Source organism: Miniopterus schreibersii (genome assembly GCF_964146895.1).
Source record: "Miniopterus schreibersii genome assembly, chromosome: 15".
NCBI lineage: Eukaryota > Metazoa > Chordata > Mammalia > Chiroptera > Miniopteridae > Miniopterus > Miniopterus schreibersii.
The window spans coordinates 32543881-32567770 of record NC_138115.1 but is presented as its reverse complement, the minus strand read 5'-3'; the positions used below and the strand labels follow the sequence as shown (position 1 = coordinate 32567770).

General features: G+C 35.1%; 2 protein-coding genes across 4 annotated transcripts in view; one reads left to right on the top strand and one right to left on the bottom strand.

Moving 5' to 3' along the window:
- Window positions 1-2208, top strand: part of SH3BP5 (SH3 domain binding protein 5) — a 58048-nt gene extending 55840 nt beyond the window's left edge. Inside the window, exons 8-9 of the mRNA XM_081159543.1 lie at window positions 26-286; window positions 748-2208. Of these exons, the coding sequence (XP_081015669.1) occupies window positions 26-286; window positions 748-959 (473 nt within the window). The 3' untranslated portion in view covers window positions 960-2208. The remainder of the gene's footprint in view (window positions 1-25; window positions 287-747) is intronic.
- An 819-nt stretch (window positions 2209-3027) lies between these two features.
- CAPN7 (calpain 7) overlaps window positions 3028-23890 on the bottom strand; it is a 35195-nt gene continuing 14332 nt past the window's right edge. The window contains exons 7-21 of one of the 3 annotated variants that reach the window (XM_081159541.1): window positions 22124-22250; window positions 20960-21045; window positions 19627-19720; window positions 18698-18844; window positions 17302-17408; window positions 16369-16489; window positions 13123-13267; window positions 12890-12989; window positions 12471-12606; window positions 11844-11919; window positions 8209-8354; window positions 7370-7432; window positions 6674-6804; window positions 4363-4455; window positions 3028-4270 (exon numbers count right to left, since the gene is read on the bottom strand). In XM_081159541.1, the coding sequence (XP_081015667.1) occupies window positions 4126-4270; window positions 4363-4455; window positions 6674-6804; window positions 7370-7432; window positions 8209-8354; window positions 11844-11919; window positions 12471-12606; window positions 12890-12989; window positions 13123-13267; window positions 16369-16489; window positions 17302-17408; window positions 18698-18844; window positions 19627-19720; window positions 20960-21045; window positions 22124-22250 (1717 nt within the window). In that variant the 3' untranslated portion in view covers window positions 3028-4125. The remainder of the gene's footprint in view (window positions 4271-4362; window positions 4456-6673; window positions 6805-7369; window positions 7433-8208; window positions 8355-11843; window positions 11920-12470; window positions 12607-12889; window positions 12990-13122; window positions 13268-16368; window positions 16490-17301; window positions 17409-18697; window positions 18845-19626; window positions 19721-20959; window positions 21046-22123; window positions 22251-23890) is intronic. The other 2 variants (XR_014000363.1, XM_081159542.1) reach the window with 2 other exon arrangements.

The following is a 23890-nucleotide window of genomic DNA, read 5'->3' as shown; positions in this document are numbered from 1 at the left end:
TGACTGGTGTTCTCTCTCATCCTAGTGGCCTCTGAAGCCTTTGAAGATGACAACTGCAGCAACTTTGTGTCTGAAGATGACTCGGAGACCCAGTCTTTGTCCAGCTTTAGTTCAGGACCCACGAGCCCATCTGAGACGGTCGACCAATTCTCTGCAGTTGTGAGGCCCGGCAGCCTGGATCTGCCCAGCCCTGTGTCCCTGTCAGAGTTTGGGATGATGTTCCCGGTATTAGGCCCTCGCAGCGAATGCAGTGGGGCCTCCTCCCCGGAGTGTGAGGTGGAACGAGGTAAGTTGCAGCCCTGTCACCAGTGGTGCTATCCCAGATGACTCACCGCTTTTGAGGCCAGATCTCTGCACTGTTCTAGACCTTGGCCAGGTCTTGGAGCCCCCAGTGCTGTGTTACTGGGTCTGTGTGAATGTGCTGTTGGTGTTTATCCCTGAGATAGTTTCCAAGTCCTGTTCTGGGAGCTCCTAGCTCCATAGCTTGGGTTCTGTGTCTCATCACAACAGTCCTCTTGACAAGCACATGCTAGAGTTTCTGTTTTCCAGCTATTAAATGAGCATGACAAATTTCATCTCTATGGATAAGGTATATATAAAACGCCTCAAGGAATAAAAGCAGTTATGTGATGGACCCTTTGTGATACACATGGTTGGGCAACACTGGGTTGAGTTGGCTGACTGAGTTGGGCCAACTAAGTGACTCTTGGAATTGTCAATACTCACTTAATATTTACATTTCTATAGGAGACAGAGCAGAAGGGGCAGAGAATAAAACAAGTGACAAAGCCAACAACAATCGGGGGCTTAGCAACAGCAGCAGTGATGGTGGCAAGAGCCAAAGCAGCGCCTCCCCTGAGGGCCAGGCCTTGGTGAACAGGATGAAGCAGCTCGCCCTCCAGTGCGCAAAGGGAAGAGATGGGATTATTGCTGATGTAAAAGTGGTGCAGATCGGCTGATCCATCCAAGGTTCTGGCCCCAATACATATCACTATTTAAACGAAACTGTGGAGAATGTTGTGCCAATAATCCTTTAATACATGCCAAATCGTAAGCGTTTACTCTAAACTGCACTAGTGAAGTTTCGGCGACCTTGAGGGCTGAAGACTTTTCTTCTGGGTAAGAGCTCTTAGGCTGGTTTGTTTTCCAGAGCAGAATTTTTGTTGCAGGTGGACTGTGACCAGGTTCACAGTCTTTGTGGAGCATTAACTGCAACAGTGTTATGGAAGCAATAACTAGTTCCTACGAAAGATCCCGAGCCAGGAAAGGAGCTTGGAAGCTGACCCCACCTGGGGTCAACAGCTTGCTTCTCTTTCCCATCTCTCACCCTCAGTTTGGGAAAATATGTTCTCTCCTTTGTATCTCAGGGGGGGATCTAAATGAAAAGAGGAAGCTCAAATATTCAGAACATACCTTTTTGACCCAGTGAAGGCATAAAAAGTCCAAGAACATAATTCATTTTTATCATCTCTGGTGTTGAGAAGGGGCTTTAAAAAGTGTATGTTGGGACACCCATTAAAACCATTTTCTATAAAGGTTACTATGAACTGCACTTTTGGGGGGTGGGAAAGGTGAATGCCAGTGTGGGAATGGGGGACTGGGGGGATGAGGGTAGCAAGGACATGCCATAGAATGGGATTTGTGGCTGTGGGAGAGAAGGTTCTATAGCATAAACCTGATCCCACCAGCTGCCAGCCAAGGGGACTTATTCTAAGAAGTGCATGTGAAGAACGGTTGCCACTGTTATTCTAGATTGACAAGGTGTTAATTTCTCTGTAGGTTGTAACTTTAAAAATAAAAAACTTATTTAAGGGTTATGCTACACTAGTATTTCTTAGAGGAAATTGTTTCTTAAAGCTAGGAAAGGGAGTAGGCATGTGTTGGCAAAGGCTGTTAACTAGATGCAATGGAGTCTGTTAGTCTAATAGTGAGTGTTAAGACTGCTTTTCTTTAATGTTTTCAATGTTCACATATTTAAGAGCATTGTATTTTATGTTAAGAAAACTTGGCATTTCTAAAAGGAAAAAAGCAACCCCATTTCAAGTTGTTCGTTAATTCTGTCACAACTGGTATATTTTAGTCATTTGTAAATCTTCATACTGTAGCGTTTTCTCCTTTTTTAATGACTGATACAGTATCTTAATTACAAGGTTATTTTGTACTTGTGTCTTAATACCTTAAGTGTAATAAAACCCGCTTAAGAAAATGTCTAGCTTTCTATGACTTCAAATGAGAAATCTCGATGTTGCCTAAATCTTCTAATCTAGGCAACTTTCTTGCCATAGGAAGAGCATGGAATGCAGTGGTCATCTGTTCTTATTTTCAATTAAAAGTCATGGATCCTCATAATTTAAGCCCCAATTACCAAGGTTTGAATCAGAATTCTACTTTTGCTGCTACAAAACTTAGCAATAAGGAGACAGTGGCAGGAAAATAAAGACAAGATGGTTTTATCGAAAGACTGGTTCTCAATCTCTGCTGCACACTGGGAATCTCCCAGGAAGCTTAAAAATAATGCTCGCTGGTCTGAGCTCTGGAGATTGATTTGGGGTATGTGTGGGCATTGGGCTCTTAAAAGCTCCCCAGGTGATTCTATTCTCTATATTGGTCTAGCCAAAATTACTCATTTTCCTTCCTTATATATCTGTAGCACTGTGTTTAGAGCTCTATTATAGAATTCAACATTACAATACATTAAACTACTCATATATAGGTCTCCTTCATTAGACTTTTGAGGGGAGGGATTAGATCTTAATTCATTTTGCATCCTGTAAGATCTTTAACACAAGAGGTTTAACTCATATGTGTTTGTAATAAATATAACTCTTACGCTTTAGAATTTTTCTTTCAAGGGCTACAGAAAATTAGTTCAACTCATCTACCTAAAAATATCTAAAATTGAAAGCACTAAATATTTATAAACGAGAAATCTCACTACTATAACAACCTATCACTATCCTGAATGTTAAAGAACAGGTTTTTTTTTTTTAAGCATGAATTTTCAAGCAAATAATGAGTTTTCTCTTTAAGATGGAACATACTAGATGAAGTCTTTTAATAATAAATTTCTCTAGGTTAAACTGCAGTTTCCATAAGTATAAACATTTTATTTCAATTAAAGGTAGCAGAAATACAAAATAAGAAGTTTTGATAATTATAAAGTAGAGATGAGACATACCGCCTATCTTCAGTCTTTAAAGTCTTGAGGATCATTCTGCTCTGATGGTTATGTAAACAACTGGGGATTTACACAGGACAATACTATCTTGGGAATTTTTCTGAATGCAACCCAACCCCAATTACAATATATTAAATTCTCAATTATATTTTCTTCAGAGTGCTGTTAGCATTAAAAGCACTGAACTACAGAGCAATTAAAAAAAGAATACACCAACTAAATAGTGAGTCTTCAATGTCTACTTTCATCAACTTGATAAAAAAATGACTGCAATAGCGAATATATACTTCGGTTCTCTTTACACGATTCAATGGGAAACAAGTATCTAACTTCAACTACCTTCATTCTTAAGCATGAGCGTCTTCATGCTAACTTAATTTAGTATTTCTTAAAGCTTTATTCTTTCATAACATCTGGGCAACAAACATTAGAAGTCATAAATAAAATCTGTGATGGTAACATAATTCATTTGGTAATTTGTTGCCCAAGATACACAGTAGAGTCACAACACAAGCAGGTTTACCTTACAACATGCTCTGCCAGAAAGACAAACAACATAAATAGTTCAGAATATTATACCAGCCTACCATTCCACTCAATGAGTCTATGCCCCTTATCTGGTCTCAGTTCCCTCTTAGCAAAGGCATATCACAGTGCTGATTGAGTATAAACTTTAATCATCTGCACTTTTTTAATACAATGTGGCCCCTAAATGCAAACCAATTCAGACACACAAAACCATGTAAATGGTACTTCTAAAGTAATTTAGGGTAATTCTGACTATATACAATTCTCACTGCACACCCTGACTTGAGCATCAGATTCCACTGTAACTTTTTTTTAGAGAATTCTGTTCTTATTGGTGAGTGTCCTGCAGATTTGTGTCCTCATTGGAAGAGCTGGTTGATTGATAAGTATAAAATCCAGTAATTGCTGAGATTTCCCCATCACTGAAGCTGTGTTGTCTTGATGGGGATAATACTATTAAAGTCCAAGAAAAAAGGTCCTTCTTGTTTAGGCAAAAAAGTACTGGGAATGATATTGTAAATCCCAGCAGGTATATTTTCAAATTCCAGGTAGCAAAACCCACACCTGTATTCAGGGAAAATAAAAATAAGTCTTACAGAAGATGATGCCACAGAAAGCAAAATATAAATCAGATCTAGTCAAAATGCCAACCTTACCTGTAGTCACCACTAGATTTCCTCTGAAAGCCATGGGGACCAGGATCTCCCACCATAGATACTGCTACAACTTCAAATCCAACACTATATTGCCTAGCAATAAAAAGGAACAGAATTACCGCTACGCAGTCTCAAATACATACCTAAAAATAAGTACACCTAAAGTGCAGATGTACATTAAAATCATGTGTATGCTTTCTAAAACTTCAGTAGGAAGAAACAATACTAAGAAACACATGCATACTATTTTTACTCAATTACAGAAAACACTATATTTTTAAATTGCAGCCATAAAGATTAATATTAAACTTACTTTAGGAGACTACATTTTTACTGCAGGCTCCCAGATAATAATGTTAAATTTGTCATTGTATTAAGCAGAAAAAGTGGGACAGGAAGAGAAAACCCTGAAAAAAACCTAAATTTAAGAAAGTAATTAGCATATGCAGACATGGCATTCCAAACTAGTAGGGAAAAGAAAGATGATTTAGTTGGTGATGAGGTGACAAAAACTTAAACTGTTAAATTGTATCTCACGCCAAATACAAAAATACATTCCATATGGATTAAAAAGTAGAATGTGCCCTGGCTGGTGTTGCTCAATGGTTAGAGCACGGGCCCACACACTGAAGGGTCATGGGTTCAACTCCAGTCAAGGGCATGTACCTGAGTTGAAGGTTAGATCCCTGGCCCAGGTCCGGGGGTGGGGGAGGGGGGAGGGGGCGCACGTGTGAGGGGCAACCAATCTCTCACATTGATGTTCCCCCCCCCCCCCCACTCTCTCAAAATCAATGGAGGAAAATATATATAAAGAAAACATGGTGAAAATTGCTTTACTACTGGGATGAGATTTCCTGCCCACAGCAAAATAAACTAGAAAAGACTGATTACTTTAAAATGAACTTTTTTCTATGAGAAAAAAATTATCTGGGAAAAATATTTGCAAATATGTGAAGGAGTTAATATTCTTACAGACATACCCTAATTCATGCTTACAATTATGAAAAACATGACAACTCCAACAGAAAAATGGGTAAAAGACATGAATTAGGGAATATAAGAAAAATACACATTGTCAAGTATTTTTACATGTTCAATCTATCAAGAGATTAAATACAAAAGGGCAATTAGATACCTTACTTAGACTGGTAAAGGTTTTTAAAAATGACTGTGAAAAGTAGCTTAGTCATACCTAAATTAGAATTATTAGTTTCTTTTGAATTATTTTATAAAGCAGGCACAATTAAGCCTAGTTTTATTTAAAACTACTATTTTTCATTTGTATTCTCTAGCTTTTAAACCTTTTAAAATTGTGAAATATAACACAATGTACATAAAACAAATATATAACTTAAAAAATTTGTAAAATGAACACCTGGGTTACCACCACATAAATCAACTTCAGCACCACAGAAGTCCCTTGTATCCAACTTTCTCATCACAATTCTTGTACCCACAAAACTTTCACTTTCTTGCTTTGTATATAGTGTGACTACCAACGTGTGCATCCTTAAACAAGTTTAAATTTTTTTGTTTTAAATATATCTTTATTGATTTCAGAGAGAGGAAGGGAGAGAGAGATAGAAACATCAATGATGAGAGAGTCATTGATCGGCTGCAGCCCCCAACCCAGGCATGTGCCCTGACCGGGAATCGAACCCCGCCCGATCTCCTGGATCCTAGGTCGACGCTCAACCACTGAGCCACAGCCGGCTGGGCAACAACAGTTTAGTTTTGCCTGTTCTTGAATTCATGAAAATGGAATCACAGTATATATTCTGTTATGTGTGGCTTCTGTTGTTCATTATTTTTAAGACTTATCCATCATGTTGTGGGTAACTATTATTTTCACTGTTATGTAGGACTCTCTTTTATGACTTTTATAATCTTAAATGCCACTGATGCACATCTGGGTTGTTTTAAATTTTTGGCTCTTAAAATGGTTTATTGGCCATTTGAATTATCTTTCTTACGACATACCTATTCAAGTTTTTATTTTAAAAAAAGTGCAGACTTTCTTACTAATGTAGCACATGTAAAAATCTTTTTATTAAGGTATCTCCTATATTAGTAATCCACCTGGAACTGATTTTGAGATCTGATATGAGACTGGGCTCTTAGTTACCTTTTTGGTACATGGATACTTCATTATTCCAGCACCGTTTATTGAAGAGTATCCTTTCCCCACCCCTATGCAATACCATCTTTATCATAAATCAAGCATTCATATATACATAGGTCTGTTTCAAAACCCTATTGTTCTACTAAGCTCATTAACATAACATTGTTAAGAAAGTTACTCATCACAAACCTTGGTCCTCTTAGCTCTATCAGTAAAGGCCCTGTTTTTTCTATATGGAATTGGTAAATGGGATTATTTTTATGAGTCTCTTGGAAATTTCCACATCCTCCAGCACTCTGACCACTCCACTTTCCGTGAATCTAATAAAACAAAGTTTTTGTATTAACAAAACTTCACCCTCTCCAATTCTACATTAAAGACAAAACACCCCTCTACCCTCCCCAAAGATGTCAACTTCCACTCTGGCTCCACCCTCTCTCTCGTCTTTATTTGCCACTGATAGTCAATGTAACTTCATTTCAGCCAGGCTACTTTGCTGTACTGAGTGCTCTCTCCATCTCTAAGCCTTCAATCAAGCTGTTCTCCTGCACATACTCTACACCTGAAGCCCCCACCCTGCAAAGTCAACCTCAAATTCTACTTAAGAAGCTCATCCACACGGCCTTCCCTAGTGACCAAGGTTTACACTACGCTTTCTCTGAATTTCTTACTTCTGTCCACAGAATCACTTACTGCTGCTCACTGAAGATCTTGCTTTCCAACCCAGACTCAATGGAGGCGATTTACACTTCCCTTATTCCTTTCAAGCTCCAGAGTATTTTATTTTGTAAGAAATTGTTAAATGTGAAGAATGATGAGAGAGAGAAAGGAAAGGGAATTCTAAGATTTCTCTGAGATCAACACCCAGATACAAAATTCTCTTACCTGTTTTGATAAGGTATATGGTGAAGGAATCTTTGAAAAAGTAAAGCTGCATGCTGAATATACCTAGATTAGAAAAAATTACTGTACTGATAAAGTTTATACTTATAAAAATACCAAAGTGATAAAAGGATATATTGGAAGACTAAAAAATTAGTTGGCACATATAAGTGTCACATTCCTTAGGCAGCCTGGAATCATGTCAGCTTTAACGAAGCTAGGGATCTGGTATTTACTTTCTTTGGCACTAACTGTGTGTGACTCAGGACAAATCACAATCTCTGTAGGCCTTGGTTTCTGCATCTGAAGAATGAAGGTGTGGTGTGAAGGTAGTTCCCCAATGTTCCTTTCATCACTAAAAATCTATTCAAATTGAATTTCTTTACTGATGTATGGCAAACAAATCTATGCAGAACAAAATTACAATGACCTTCCCAACTTGTGAGAGCAATGTTTATAGGCAATCGATTTCCTTATACTAAGTTCAGGGTCCCCTTTTTCAAGTCAACGAAAGTATTATGTAGGCTACAGGAGTTTTTATTGCTTGCTCTGTGAATTTATTAGCCCAACATACCACATTACCTTAGGACTAAACTATTACTCTGAAAACAAAAATGCTCATTTAAAATGTTATTCAAAATTAAAAGATTACTTTTCAAAAGCATTATTTTCTGCAGGAAGCATCCTAATAATACTGAATTGACATACAGATAAACACACATAAAAATACATAGGTAACAATTTTCAGAAACAAACTTTTTCTGTAGATAGTCCCACTTACAAAGCAGAGCACATTATATACTTTATATTATTGTTTTGTCATTTTATGTCCGTTTACTTACCCGGACTGTGTAATGGATTGTATTCTGTTTTTCATACTGAGAAACCACTAATGTAAAAGTATGGGTCCCAGGTGTGGTCAGCTTTATCTTAGTCAAATAATGAGGGCTGTTAATTCGAATCCCATCAATGTATGGGGGCGGGTCAGCTGCAATAAACCAGTGGGTTTACAGAAAAGGAGACTTTAGTTTTTAAATTTAAGTTTTATGGTTGATGGTAGGAAAAATACTTAAATGAATGGATAGCCCCTTAATTGGTTCTATCTTTAAGTATAATGTTACTACAGAATTACAATTTCAATGAAAACCTTTACAATTAATAAATCTGACAGTATCTAATAAGCAAAAACAATCTTTTAGAATACATTCAGGGAGGTATCGGACAATCCCTGCTATTGCCCTATGCTGTTTTTTTCTCCAGTAGATTATTTTAAAGTCAGGATTAGTTTCTTTTTTTCTTTTGAGGAAATTTTTAAAATGCTACACAGAAGTAATGAAAAATACATCTATATTCCCCACCAAAGAGAATTTTTTTTTCTGTATTAGCTTCTTTATAAAACAAAGTCCATTTTAACCACCACCCTTAGTCTTATTGCATTCCACTCTGATAGATGTGATGGACATCTTTTCAAACTTTAACATATATACATCCTAAAATAGAATGAATGGGTAAATATTATTTCTGTGAGCATATATCTAAAATAGGATTATGTATGTCTTGTTTTATATCTTTCATTTTTCACCCAACATGTTTTTGAAATCTGTTGTTCTACATATATACGGTTTATTCCTTTTAAAACTGCCTATATAATATTCTATTGTATGAATATAACACATTTTATCTATACCCCCATCTAGTTATCCAGACAATCTGAATATTCAGGTTATTTCCAATATTTTGCTGTCACAATGCTGCCCGATAAATACTTTGTTAGTTTCATCAATCAAAGCTGACATAATAAAATCATTTCATGCATGTGCATTAGATCAGTGCTATATAACTTCACTTACTTAGGAACACTGATTATTTATAATGTAATCTATTAGAAAAACTAAACATTTTAGAATCCCAAACAGGTAATAAATCTCTAATGCTTAGAGGTGTGTAATCTAGTGTAAAGAGAAAAAGAATGTGCATATCTCTGACCTTGGACAAGGTATTAAACTGCAGGGTTGAGGGTTCGATTTCCGGTCAAGGGCACATACCTGGGTTGCGGGTTCTCTCCCCGCCCCCCGATGGGGTGCATGCACGAGGCAACCAGTCCACGTGTCGCCCTCACATAGCACATTGATGTTTCTGTTTGTTTCTGTTTCTGTTTTTCTCTCTCTCCCCCCCGCCCACCTCCCTCCCTTCCATTATCTCCAAAAAGCAATGGAAAAAATATCCTCCGGTGAGGAGTCAGAACAAACACACACTTCTATATCTTAGTTTACTCTTCTGTCAGAAGGGGAACAATAAGACCTGTTCTATTTATCCGAGTGCTATGATGAAAATAAAGCTACAAACCAGAAAGTACCTTGCAAAGGCAAATATCACTGTGTTAAAGAGGGAGCGTTGATAAAAAAGATTGAAGTAAAAGGGTAACATATATTTGAAATTCAAAAGCCATGTAATATCTTAATGCTAGTAACATACAACACTTGTGTGTTTTAGGTTGTATAATGACCAACATGTAAAAATGGAAAACTTGGCTGGTTTAACCAGACATTTAACAGCTACTATGTTCCATGCCCATTCCTGAATCTTTAGGGATAATGACTGCCAGTATCAGTGCCAGTCCTTAACACAGTGTAATGGGGAAGAATGCCATGGTTTCCTATGATTACCCATTTTCCCCAACACTGCCCATTTCTTTGTGCAGCCTTCTTGAAAGAACTGTCAAAAATTGCTTCCTTACTTCACAGTCTCTTCTCAAACCACACCAACTGGCTTCTAGCCCACCTGTCCTCTAACTTTCCTCCTGTCAAGATCAACAATGACTGCCAGGATGCTGAGTACAACAGTCTCTTCTCTAACCTTATCTTACTTGACCTCTCAAATAGCTATTGATGTAGTGGCCACTTTTTCCCTCATGAAAGATTTCCTTCCCCTTGTGTTACATGAAACCTTAATATTTCATCAGGTACTTTGTTCAAATTCTTTTGTGGTAACTTTTCCTCTGCTTAACCTTAGGATGACAGAGTTCAAGGGTCAGGTCGTTGGTGTTCATCTCTGTACCTACAACTCTCTCCACAGAAGATTTATGCAGTGCTATCTTCAAATGCCACCTGTATGACTGTTAATCTTCAATCTGTACTGAAAGTCTTAACCTTATCTCAGAACTCTACTCAAAAATCCAACTGCCAGAACAAATCTGCTCCCTCCCCACCCTACCAACACTTAACTACCTCAGGAAATGTTACACCTGTTTATTGCTCAAGCCCCGAAAATAGGAATCATCCTTGATAACTCTTTGCCCTCTACATCAACTCAACAAGTTCCGACAATCCTACCAAAACCCAATCTGTCCACTCCTCCTTCCCACTCCTACCACCGAAAGTTCAAACCACTGTCACTTCTCACAAAACCACCTAACTGGTTTTGCCATCTTTTGCCTCTTTCAATATATTCTACAAAGAATGTTCTAAAAAAAAAAAATCATATCCAAACCCTATCCTGTGGCTTACAGAACCTCACCTGATCTAAGCCTACGTTACCTTTCTGACCTCTTCTGATACCACACCTTCTCAGGCCTACTGGCCTTTTCTCTGTTCCGAAAAAACACCAATCTTTTTCTGATTTTAGAGTCCTAGTACTTGCCGTTCTCTCTGCCTATAATACTTTTTCCCTTCTTTGAATTGATTCATTTTTTTCATTCAGAGTTCCTCTTATCCCTTCTCAAAGTAGACTTCCATGGCCCAACCAAAGCAAGCAACCAGTCACTAACACATGACCCTATTATTTCTTTACACACGTGTTATTATCTTCTTTTGCTTATTACCTGTCTCCCTGACTACAACATAAACAGTTTCTGTAACTTAGTGATAAAAATTTTTTTTGAATATGAAAATAAAATGGTTTCAATATACTATGTTAAATACCTCAGAAGCCCTGCAGAAGGAAAGATTCACTTTGCCTGGCAGAAGGTTATCAAACTGGAAATAACATATAAGCTGGATCTTAACCATGTTCATTACGCAGAACAGGGAAAAAGGACTTATGTGGGCAGAGGGCATGGAGGAGAGATTCTTGGCAGGAGAAACTGTGTGAAAAGAGGTGCAAACAAGGGCATGATATGTTCAGGAGTAGCCATACCTCAACGAGGGTTCCGTGAGAAAAGAGGGTATGAGATAAAGGGGGCAGGAAGGTTAAGGTCAGAATTATACACCATGGTAAAGAGCTTGGATTTATCCAAGAGTCCATGGAAAACCATAGAATTTTTAATCAGAGAAAAAGATATGACTTATTTCTGAGGACTCGATTAAAAACAAATCAAAACAAAGCACAAGCAACATAAATACCCACCCATCTGTTTGAGTGGTTTCTATTAGTCTACCAGCATAATTAATTTATGCATATTATCTACATAAAATCTGTCATTTTCTACTTAATCACATAAATAAAATTTTAATGTTTGAATGTTTGCTACTAAACATACCTGGGTAATACACTTTTTTCCCATCAGTCTTGTATACAACCATTGTGATAAATTCTCGATTATTTGCAAAATCATCCTAAAAGCACAAAGAAGCAAATGCGGTTAAGAAAATGTGCTCAAAATGCTCTTAAGTGGGAAAAAAAAAGAATAATTCTAATTTTAAAAGATTTCAGCTACTCAGTGCTACTAAAAACATTGTTTTTCTGGATTAAACTGTCATTCCAACAGATTGAACCATATAGTATGAAAAAATATATTAAAAAAGACTCTGAAGCTATTGAAATATGGTACCCTTTACAGAATCAGGCCTAATGATTCAAAATTTCCAACCCTCTTTAACATTTTAATGTCAATATTCTTAAGACCTAAAGCATAATCAACATGAAGACCCTCTCAAAAAGCATAAACTCTCTCATGCTTTTCTTCAGAGATGATTTTTGAATAAAACTTCTAAGAGTATGATTACAAATGATAAATTTCCTTAGAGGAAAATATTCATTTATCTAAGAAAATACCATTTTCAAGCCACCTATATAAATAAAACAGGCTGACGATCAAATTGCTATCTTGTTCACAGTGGTCTAACTACATTTAAATGAATTTCTGTATGGAATATCTTATCAGTACCTTGTCTGTTATGTGTCTACTAAGCAAAACCCAAACTGCAGCGCCCCCTTGTGGACATTGCACCTCCAATTTGTACTGGGGATTGTTGGCCAGGCTATAGGCATCTTTCACAGGTCCTTGCTTAGCATCCCAAGTACTAAAAGATCAAGTCAACAAAGAAGGAAATAATTAAATTTCTCATAGAGCTAAAGTAAATTAGTATTTTAAAAAGTGTTTCAGATATAATTAAGTTATCAGGTTTAGTTTTTTGCAATTTTTGGCATGACCAAGAAGCATATAAAGAAAATAACTATTACATGATAGTCATCTGTGGGCATGACAAAAAGAGAATACTAGCCTTCCTAAATTAATCATTTCATTTTAAATGAAAAAAGTGAAGACTACTATAAAGCATATTCTGAAATGTGCAAAGAAGTTACCTGTGAATACATGTTGATTCTTTAAAAAGACCTGGATTCCAACTCAAATAAATCACATCATAATACTGGCAGAGATCATCCCACGAAATCCAAAATATTCCTAAAAATTAGATATCTTTATTAATCTAAAAATATCTTAATGATAAATGATGTAAGTTAAACACATTTCACACTTAAAAGCATGTTATTTATTTAAAGATCAAATAGTATTAAAATTACAAAGATATATTTACCATTATCTATTTTTTGAGCTGTTCGAGGATCAAAGTTTAAATATTTTTGCAACTCTGGGGTCCAGTTTTTTGTATCATTTTCACTGTATCTTCCTTTCCAACGTAAATGACTCCAAGGATTTTTCAACTGGATAAATCGCAGCCCCTATCGAAAAATAACCCCAGGAGATCACAAAGTTGCAAAACAGTTTTTACCATATTTTTATTAGTTATATCATTCTCTAAGGGAGGATACATTTTGAATACTTAACAATTCTTTTTCCAAATTAATTTGAAATTATTCTTTAATTAACACTTTTAACCATGTCACATATCTATCTGATCAAAAACTGTAAATGGCTATCTATCCCTTAGAGCTATGCAGTCCATATGGTCGTCACTAACCACATGTGATTATTCAACATAGACACTCCTCCAAAGAGGACATACAGATGGTCAAGAGACATATGAAAAAATGCTCAAAGTCACTAATCATCAGAGAGATGAAAATTAAAACCACAATGAGGTATCACTTCACACCTGTCAGAATGGTTACCATCCACAAATTAACGAAGGACAAGTGCTGGTGAGGGCGTGGAGAAAAGGAAACCTGAGTACACTGCTAGTGGGAATGCAGACTGGTGCAGCCACTATGGAAAGCAGTATGGAGGTTCCTCAAAAAGTTAAAAACTGAACTGCCATCTGACAGTGATCCCACTTCTAGGAATATATCCTAAGAAACCTGAAACACCAATCACAAAGAGCTTATGCACCCCTATGTTCATAGCAGCGCAATTCACAATAGCTAAGATGTGGAAATAGCCCACGTGCCCATCAGTAGATGAGTGGATAAAAACGCTGTGGTACCTTTACACCATGGAATACTATGCAGCTGTAAAAAAGGATCTCTTATCCTTTGGGACAGCTTGGAGGGAACTGAAGAGGATTATGCTAAGTGAAATAAGCCAGTCAGAGAAAGATAAGTACCACATGATCTCACTCATATGTGGAATGTAATAAAATAAACTGATGAACAAAAGAGATCCAGAGACACAGAAGCATGGAACAGACTGAGGGATCTCAGAGGGAAGGTGGGGATGGGGGAGTAGGTGGGGAGAGATTAATCTAAGAACTTATATGTTTATAAGCATAAAAAGAAATTTAAAAAAATTTTAAAAAATTACAGAATTTAAAAATCAGTTCCTTAGTCACACCAGCCACATTTCAAGTGTTCAAGGACCATGTGTAGCTAGTAGCTAATGCATTACACAGCACAGAGAACATTTCCATCACTACAGGAAGTGATGCCTTAGAGCATGTTATTTCCTGTTCTTTCAGAGCCCACTCTACACTGTCCCACTATTTTGTCTTTTTTTTAAAAAATTTATCTTTATTGTTGAAAGTATTACAGATGCCCCCCTTTCCCCCCCATTGACACCTTCTACCCCACACCTACTCTCCATCCCAGGCCTTCACCACACTATTGTCTGTGTCCTTGGGTTATGCATGTATGCATATAAATTCTTTGGTTAATCTCTCCCCACCCACCCCTACCTTTCCTCCGAGATTCCTCAGTCTGTTCCATGCTTCTGTGTCACTGAATCTATTTTCATACCCCACATATCTTTGGCTCTAGTCTAGTCTTTCCTCTCACAATCCTGTAATTCTTATTCAATTTCACCTCTAAAGGCATTTGTTCTTGTTTCCCTTTCCTGGAAGGTCCTCTCTGATCCTTACTTTTAACTATCTTTCCTTTCAGATTCTCTCTGGCTTCTTCTTCCACTGACTCACTCTATAAGAATGAAGCACTCAAGAGTGAAGAAACACACCACCAGGCCACAGTTTACTCCATCTACACACGTCCCAAAGAGCCTTCATCTTTACAGAGTAACTGCCTTGTAGAATTGATACTATGTGAATACTACTACTGATTATTAACTAAAAAGGCGATTAATTAAAATTCTTTATGGCAATCAGGAATTTTTAAATGCTTTATTCTCAAGTCAAACCACAGGTACCTATTTTTCTCATAAACATGTTATTTGTCTAGTTTCCTTTGATCATTCAGAAAAAAATAAGGCTTATTATTCAAAGTAAATGATATCATCACAGAAATTTTCCTCAAACTCAAGCTTACTTTCATATTGTCCGTTTCATCATCTAAATTTAAATCTTGCGCCACTACCTCAGTATTGGTCACCTATTGTACCTACCTCAAAGAATATTCTAACAATAATATATACACAGTACTAAATAATAGTGACTTTTATTCTGAATGTTTTGTGTTTTAGAATGTAATTTGCCATAAACAAACCTCTCAGCTTATTCAATTCACATAAATTTTTATACTTTTTCTTCAGTCAACTTTTATGTCATTTTTAAAGGAAGACACAATTCTACACAGTATGGCCTGGGGGTGCCACAATGAATGGCTGATTTAGAAAGCTCGAGACTTTAAATTTTTAAATGTTGCAGCAGGTTCTTGCTGCCTTCATAATTCATGTAATTCCATGTGTCACATAAGAAAATCAGTGTTATTAATACACAGTGGTACACTGTTACTACTAATTGATTGCTAATTCTTTCTGTAAGTTTAAACAGGGGAAATTGAGGGACACTGCTACTTAAACTTCCCAGTGACTAGACAGCTTAGGTGCCATGTCATTAGGGAAAAAGAGTCCTTCCTTAATAATCTTTGTATTTTCTAAACTATAGAACAGATCAATTTTTCAGTTAAAAATAATCAATAATCTGAGAAGTAATGAAGTCAACCATTTCAACACCTGAGCACAGAGAAAGGGTCTGAAAGGTCTTATAGCACACAAGGGCTCCTAGGAAGAGAAACACTTGCAAACCCACTGGCATGTTTCTTATTCATAGGTGTCTTATTTTCTGTATCCTTTCTCAAGTATTTACTGAAGGTCTCCTATGCTCTAGAGTCTAACACTGTGATTGACCCCAACACCAACATGCTGCCCAGAGCCTTGAGGGTGTGTGTTCACCTCAACTCTGCTGCTTTTATGGAAAAGAGAAAGAGCATACAGCATTTCTGTTCTGTCTCAATGTCTATGCTGTCACTGTCATTACATTTCCCACCTTTTCATAATTCCCAGTGACAGGGCAAGTTGTTTAATATAACAGGTGAAATGATTTTTAAACTTTACCTAAACCTTGATTTGTCAGTATTCAAAAGTCTAATATATTATTTGGGATCCTTATAATGTATTATCAAAGAAGAAAAATAAGAGAAGAAATTTAAGGTAAAACCTTGAACTCTCTAATGTCCAAAACAGCATAGGCATGTGTGGGAACCAGACCCCACTTTTCTCCTTCAGCTTCAGTCATCATTCCAGTTGATGCAGTGATGAGGACATCCCCTTTGTGAAACCTGGAATCACCCCAACAGACAAAGAATTAAAGGAAACATTTATAATTGCAGATCACACCATCTTTCTTTTTGTCTAATGGTTCACATGAAAATAAGCTAGTCCCAACACCCCGTGAAGGACTTTAACAAGAATTACATTTCTATTTTACAGCACATGAGATAAATTATCACATCCTCCACCCTACCCAGTTTTAGAAAACTTACTTCTCAGGTCGAAAGCTATCAATGAAGAAAGGAAGCAAATGCTAAATTTTCAAATGATTTACAAATAAAGATGAAGATATGAAATGCCCAATGCACTTCCTCCAAAGTAATAATTTATTTATCATATTGAGTTTTCTAGTTTCACTAATGATTGTGTATTATTTAGACAATTTCCCAGTCCCTATATGTTAACAATTCTTTTTGAAGGGGGCTGTATCCATCCGCCACCCTAGAGTCTGTAAAATGAACTAAAGAGCAGCAGTCACTCCCCCACCTATACGTGAATTATCCATTTAAGGCTTACGTTCCCTTCCTCTTTATGTTCTCAGACTTCTCTTTTCCCACCTTCCCTCAAATTGGTAAGTACTAAGGAAGTAAAAAAAATGTTCCCATATTAGATATTCCAGATTAAAATGTTTTAGATGCTCTATAATTTGGATTAACTGTGTATCCGTCAGTGAGGATAATTGAGGGCTGGCTGTAGCAAGTGAAGTCTTTTAAAAAACACAATTTCCCTAATAATGGGAAATGTAATATGTATTCTAAATAAGGTATAAAGTTTCAAAATAGCCTCTTTTACCTTGAAAAGGAAAAAGAAAAATGTTTACCTTTGATAAAGCATTCGGAATGAATTATCCTTACTGAAAGTCTGGCTATCTGAATGCATAGCAATCCTTTCTGGTATCCACCCAGTCAGTGCATGAAGATCAATATTCTGCAACATAAATACATTTCAGGACTGTCAACCTTTTTTTCAAACTTAATACATCAATATTAAATCTCACTGATTTGATATAATGATTTTGACAGGAAGAAACCAGAAGGTAGAAAGTTTTTTTCTATGAGTAATACATTTTTTACTTCAAATTCCTACCTGGATTTAAACACAAGCTTATCTCAAAACACATAAGAAAAAACTGCTTTAATAATAATGATGATAGTCAATCACCACTTAGTGAGTTCTTACAATCGTATAGTTACTTTTCCACTGTTTTACATATATTCTCATTCTCTAAACTGCACTGGGTAAATTAACAGGCAATGGATTAGAAAGCTAAACTAATATTTGAAGGATAAAGCAATGGAGCATGTAGGTGGAGAAAAAAAATTTAATATCCTATTGCATTTACCTATGACTTATGCATTCTTTGACTAGCATTATAAGAACCAGAATGAAGGAAGGCTGGGTACTAAGGCAATGAAATTACCCAGATATGAATGATGGGTGATATGCATATATTTTATCACTTAATCTTTACAACTCTGAGAGGTGGGCATTATTCTCATATTACAGACAAGGAAATAGGCTAAGAAAAGTTAAATTTTCTAAGGCCACAGGCTGGTTAGTGTTACAGCTCAAAGTCATGCTAATCTAATTTCTGGCATAAGCCTAGTAGTTTACCTCATACAACTGAAGGACACTGGCACATACCTCCATTTTACTGGCTGTGTTAAGGCTGGGGAAAACTAACAAACAAAAAACTTGAACCTGAATTTACAAATCAAAGAAATATATATATAAGGATGACAATATGACACATCCCTTTGATCTGAAGAGACTTACTGGAAAGGTACACTGTAATTAATTGACCCTGTATCCCAACATAACAGCAGACACATACATTTTATGCTTTCCTGAATACTGTACTGAATCTATACCACAGTTCCTCAAATAATGTCATTTTGTTATAATGTGGATGAGATGCTGTAGGAACTCATCAACTTAACTTGTTTATATCAGGCTATAGTGAAATTGGTTTCATTATGTCATTTTGTTTAAAGTTGCAGAACCTATGGAAGATGTTAAGTGAGGACTTACTATACAATGTGCTAACCTTATAAAGGAAAATAGGTACTCCCATAATAAGGTGACTGATCAACCTGTTTCAGAGGCTGATAATCTATTTTTGTTTCCTTTAAACAAAATAGCACCTATAATCTTTCAAATTTAAAATAGTCATATTAGATAACGTAAGTCTGTGTCTGGATCACCCTATTACTTACTGAATTGGATCCTGGGAAATCATATCCTCCCATGACTTTCATATATGCTTTTTCAATGAGAGAAACCCATAATTCACTTTTGTTGTTAGAATAAGAACAGAGCAATTCTCCCTTATGGTCAACAGGTAATTGGTCATCAATTATCACCTGGAGAAAGATAACATTAATTTCCTTAGTTGGTACAAAATATCTTAAAATCTTTTCTATAAAAAAAAAAAAAAAAAAAAATAGCATCTTTCATACTGATAAAGTAAAAGGCATGATATGCCTATTACTAAGATGAGTTTCCTATATCTAAAATCTGATCAATTTAAAAATGTCTTTATTCACAACCAAGATAGGACCACAGACATGGAAACATGAAACACACTGACAGGTCTCAGAGGGCGCAAGGGAAGAAATTGACCAAAGAACTTATATGCATATATGCACAGCCCATGGACCCAGACAAAAGACAGGGGAAGAGCTGGGGAGGGATGGGAGAGGCGGTAAAGGGGAAAAAATGGGGGACATCTAATACTTTAAACAATAAAATAAATTAAAAAAAAATAAAATAAAAGTCTTTTTTCAAGTTTACACACTAATTTCCCTGTCAGGTAGTAACTTTTAGCCAATTAGATGTTAAATGTAATGAATCTACCATCAAAATTGTTAGGGATTCTAGAAATGTACATTATATCTAAAATAATTACTTTTTGGAACTTTCTATAAATTTTCCCCAAACCATTTTTAAAAAAAATGTTATACTTGTCATTTTTAAAAATTACTAACACATGTATAATATCAGATTCAAAATCAATGAAATGTTAAAATGCTTACATGTTTTTAAAATGTTTACACAAGTAACATTTCTTAATGATCCTATTCAATACTGAAAGGTGGGGAAGGGAGCGTGAGAAGAGGCTGGGGTGGAGAGGGACATTATTTACCTTTCTTGGGACACCATTGAGGTGAAGTTTTACCATATACTTTCCACATGGATTGTACTCTGGCTCACCATCCTTATTCTGAGGGTAAATTATGCTTTTATAAAGAAAATAAATATTGAAAGACCAACATTAATATTCAATATAACTACTATCCAGAATTTTATATTTAGATATGCTATTGTCTTGGCAATTTTATAAAAATAAATAGAATTATTTTTCTATAGTAGGCCTAGAAAATAATTTCACCCTAATCAAAGTGATTTCTAATGTAAATAAATGAATACAGTATATTATGAGATAATACATGAGTGCATAAATTTCACAATATTCTGAAAAATGCTCAGTGTTAAACTATATATTCAAATAAATTTTCTATTAAGTGAACATACTTTAAGCCAAGTAAAATAATCTTCTATTGGCCCCAAGAAGTAAAGAAGAGCATTTCAATTAACCACAATTAAGGCAACTAACTACAACTCAGACAGAGATTAAGTTAAAAGACTAATAAAAGTTACACAAAATAATCCAATAAGATACCTGTAAAAACAGCTAGTATCAATTTTCTTTCACATATTGCATTTCATTTACTTGTATGATGTTTATCCAAGATGGCAAATAGCTTGAACTAAAGTCTGTGTCTAATTTACCTTTATACTTTCAGGACGTAACACACATTAAAAAGATTCAGGAAAAGTTGTATGAAAAAATTATAAAGCTTGATTTTTATAATAAATGATTTTAAGCTAATAAAACTTTTAAAAACACAATTTCAGTAACATTTCTGTACATTCTAAAGCAGTTCCAGACAAAAGAAATGCTATTTCATATTACATACATTTTATATTTTATATTCAATGTTAAAGAGTAATTTTAATATACCTTAGTTAACCTAACATCTCCAAAATATTTTGCAATATAAAAATTTGAGATATTTTGCCAATTTCCCATTTTTGTGTGTGCTAAGCTTTCAAAATTGGGTATATTTTACATTCACAGCCCATATCAATTCAGACTAGCCACAAGTGTTCAATATCCACATGTGGCTAGTGGCTACCACACAGTGCAGTGCAATTATAAAATGACATAATTTTACTCTGACCAATTTATTTCAAGACATATTTATTCTACATATATTAACTACATGCACATATGTTCTTATACTGTTTTAGCAAATCTGTTCACATTCACAAATCATCTGCTTAACACACAAGGGCCATAATATTCTGAGTGATACACTTTCTTCATTTTCTGTGCCAAAAAGCCCTAGGTTTTAAATTTCTAGTTAAGAGACAATTATATGAAAAGGGCTAAAGGAACAAATATAAAGTTTTACCTGGTAATCAACTTCTTATTAAATCGTCTTTCATAAGCTGCACTAATAGCCAGTGATGCAACAAACGAACAATCTGATACTATTGTCTGTTAATAAGAATTTATTAAAATATTTCATTCATTCATTTAATTTCAACATTTCCACAATATTTAAACATTACACCTAGCATCTGACTTTTTATACTAAGTATCTTAACTACTGCTTGAGTAGGAAATAAATAGAAACGCCATACTGCCAACTCACACAAACTTTGTTCAAATAAATCAATCCTTGAAGAACCAAATAAGCTATTTCAATAAAGTTAATTTAGAATAATTCAATATGGATGATGCACTCCTTGAATGAATAAAAGCACATGCAGCGAATCACAGTTTTTTTCCTTCTACAATGTCATTTTATTATTTTTTAATTGAATTTAATGGGGTGGCATTGGGTAATAAAATTATATAGGTTTCGGGAGCACAATTCTGTAATACATCATCTGTATGTTGTATTGTGTGTTCACCACCCCAAGTCAAGTCTCCTTCCATCACCATTTATCCCCCCTTTACTCTCTCCTCCCTCCCTCCCCTTTCCCTCTAGTAATCACCATACCGTTGTCTGTCTATAAAGGTTTTTGTTTTGTGTTTTGTTTTTTTTTAAAATTAATCCCTTCACCTTTTTTACCACCCAGTGAATAACAGTTTTTCATGACAAAAAAATTAAAGGCATTTTAAAAGTTGGTTTATGACCCATAAAGATGAATATGCACATCAAAGATTCTTGAATCATAGTATTTCAGGATCGTTATTTTATACTAACATGGAAGACACCTGTGACTTCATTGCAAAACTTAGGAAAGTTTACAATAAAGCCATATTGTTGTTTCAACACTGAAATGTTTTAAAGAAGTCCAATTTCTCTTTTATATCTATTCTCTTATCAAAGGTGAAATTCATATTCTTAACTTTCTCATCTGTCTATATAAAAATCTGTGATTGCTCACAACAGTTACTCATACTTTTATTATTTCAGTATGTCTAAATCAAAGAGTGCAGAATAATTTTTCCAATTATACTCATGCACCTGAATATATAATAAAAATCTAAGAAAAAAGTCAAATCTATATTCAAATTACTCTCAAATGTTAGCTTTTATATAAAATTATACAAAAGAAATGTTTACCTGCTTTATGCTGAAACTGGACACAGTATAAATCATTGTAGGATTGTTGCTGAGGTCTTCTGGACGTATCCATTTGGAAAACATAGCTTTTTGTTTAGGTGATAATGGTAGCTTGCCCAATCTATCACTGAGGTAATAATAAAAATTAAAAAACAATAAAATTAATCTTCAATAATGACTCAAAACCAAAATTAAATTTGTGTGCGTGCATGTGTGTGTAGTGATCATAGCTTGATTTATGTCATAATTCTCTGGTTAAATGCACTTGGCCATGAATCCAGTCAATCTGATCATCCTCCCAAATTGAAAAAAAACAACCCACACAGATAACTGAAAACGGAAAAGCAACTTAAATTCATTTATACTTATTTTAAAAATATAATTTTAAAGTTTAATATAGCATGGTTATAGTTAAGAAACTGTTTCAGTAAAATGAATCCATTAACAATATAAGCTGATTCATTCAAAATGACCTAGGAGCTACAGATCTTTTGGCTCTTGACAAACTCTTCTCTGCAAGGCTAGTAATGAGAGTAGCTAATTACTGAGTAATAACCATATGCCAGGCATTATGCTAAATTACTTTGCATACATTATTCATTGTATCCTCAAAACAATTCTATTGAAGCAAACATTTTTGGAAAAGGCTTAAAGTGATTAAATAACTTGCCATTGGTCAAACAACTAAGTAGTAGCAGAACTGGTGTTTGAATCTGGGTCTCTGGTGTCAAATCCACCATTCTTCTCTATTATACTCTATTCATTGTGTGCTGGCAAAATATACTGTGTACTATTTCCCTAAAATTGATATATAGTACAAAAAAAAAATCTGCCTTTCTTCAAACCTCTTCTAGAGCAAGGGCAACAAATCTTTGGGTTTCAAAAGATTTCTTGGCTACTATAAGGTTTATGATATGCAAACTGAAACAACTGTAACATTTTTTCAAAGAATGTTCACAGATATTAGGAGAAAGTGTTTTGTGGTCAGGCGTGATCTGCAAACTCCTGGTTAAAGTACTGGTTTTTGCATTGGAGGACATCTCTAAACTTTTAATAAGCCAATGTTTATTGTGAATCTCTAAGAGTAGAATATGGTATATAACATTTCTCAAACTTTTTTGATAATCATCTCAAACATTTTGGTACCTGAGTAGTACAAAAAGCTGATTGTAAATAGAAAGTGAACTGAGTGCATTTAGAAGAATTTAAAGACAACTACTACAAAATTTTGACCAAAAAAGTAAGGCCAATTCAAATGTATACTCTAACTACTTGCTATTATTAACCTGCCATGTAAACCATAATACAGAGTAAACTCAAGATTCCTTAATATTTGTTCTTTTAAGTCACCACTAAATTATCAAATTAAATGTTTCTTCTTATAAATTTAAAGATATTACAAATATTTTATAAATTTTTATTGTAATACATGACAAGAGGAAAAAAAAAAAAATCATTCTACCAAAGATTCAAAAATTGTGAAACCTTTTCTGATCAGTCTGATATCTTTGAATTTAAAGATGTTTATTGGTACTTTTATTCTGATTATTCTTACCATAATCTAATCTAGAAAATGAGAAAGGAAAACATCTTGCTGGTTAGAGCAGTTAATTTTAGTATTCTTGATTTTCCTCCAATTTAATGAATTCAGTAAGTATTTACTGAGAATCTTACTATATTGCCAAACATTGTGCTAGGCACTGGAGTGCAACTTAATTAAAATAGACATGCTGTGACAAGTGCTATGACTAAATTAAGAGAGTTTGT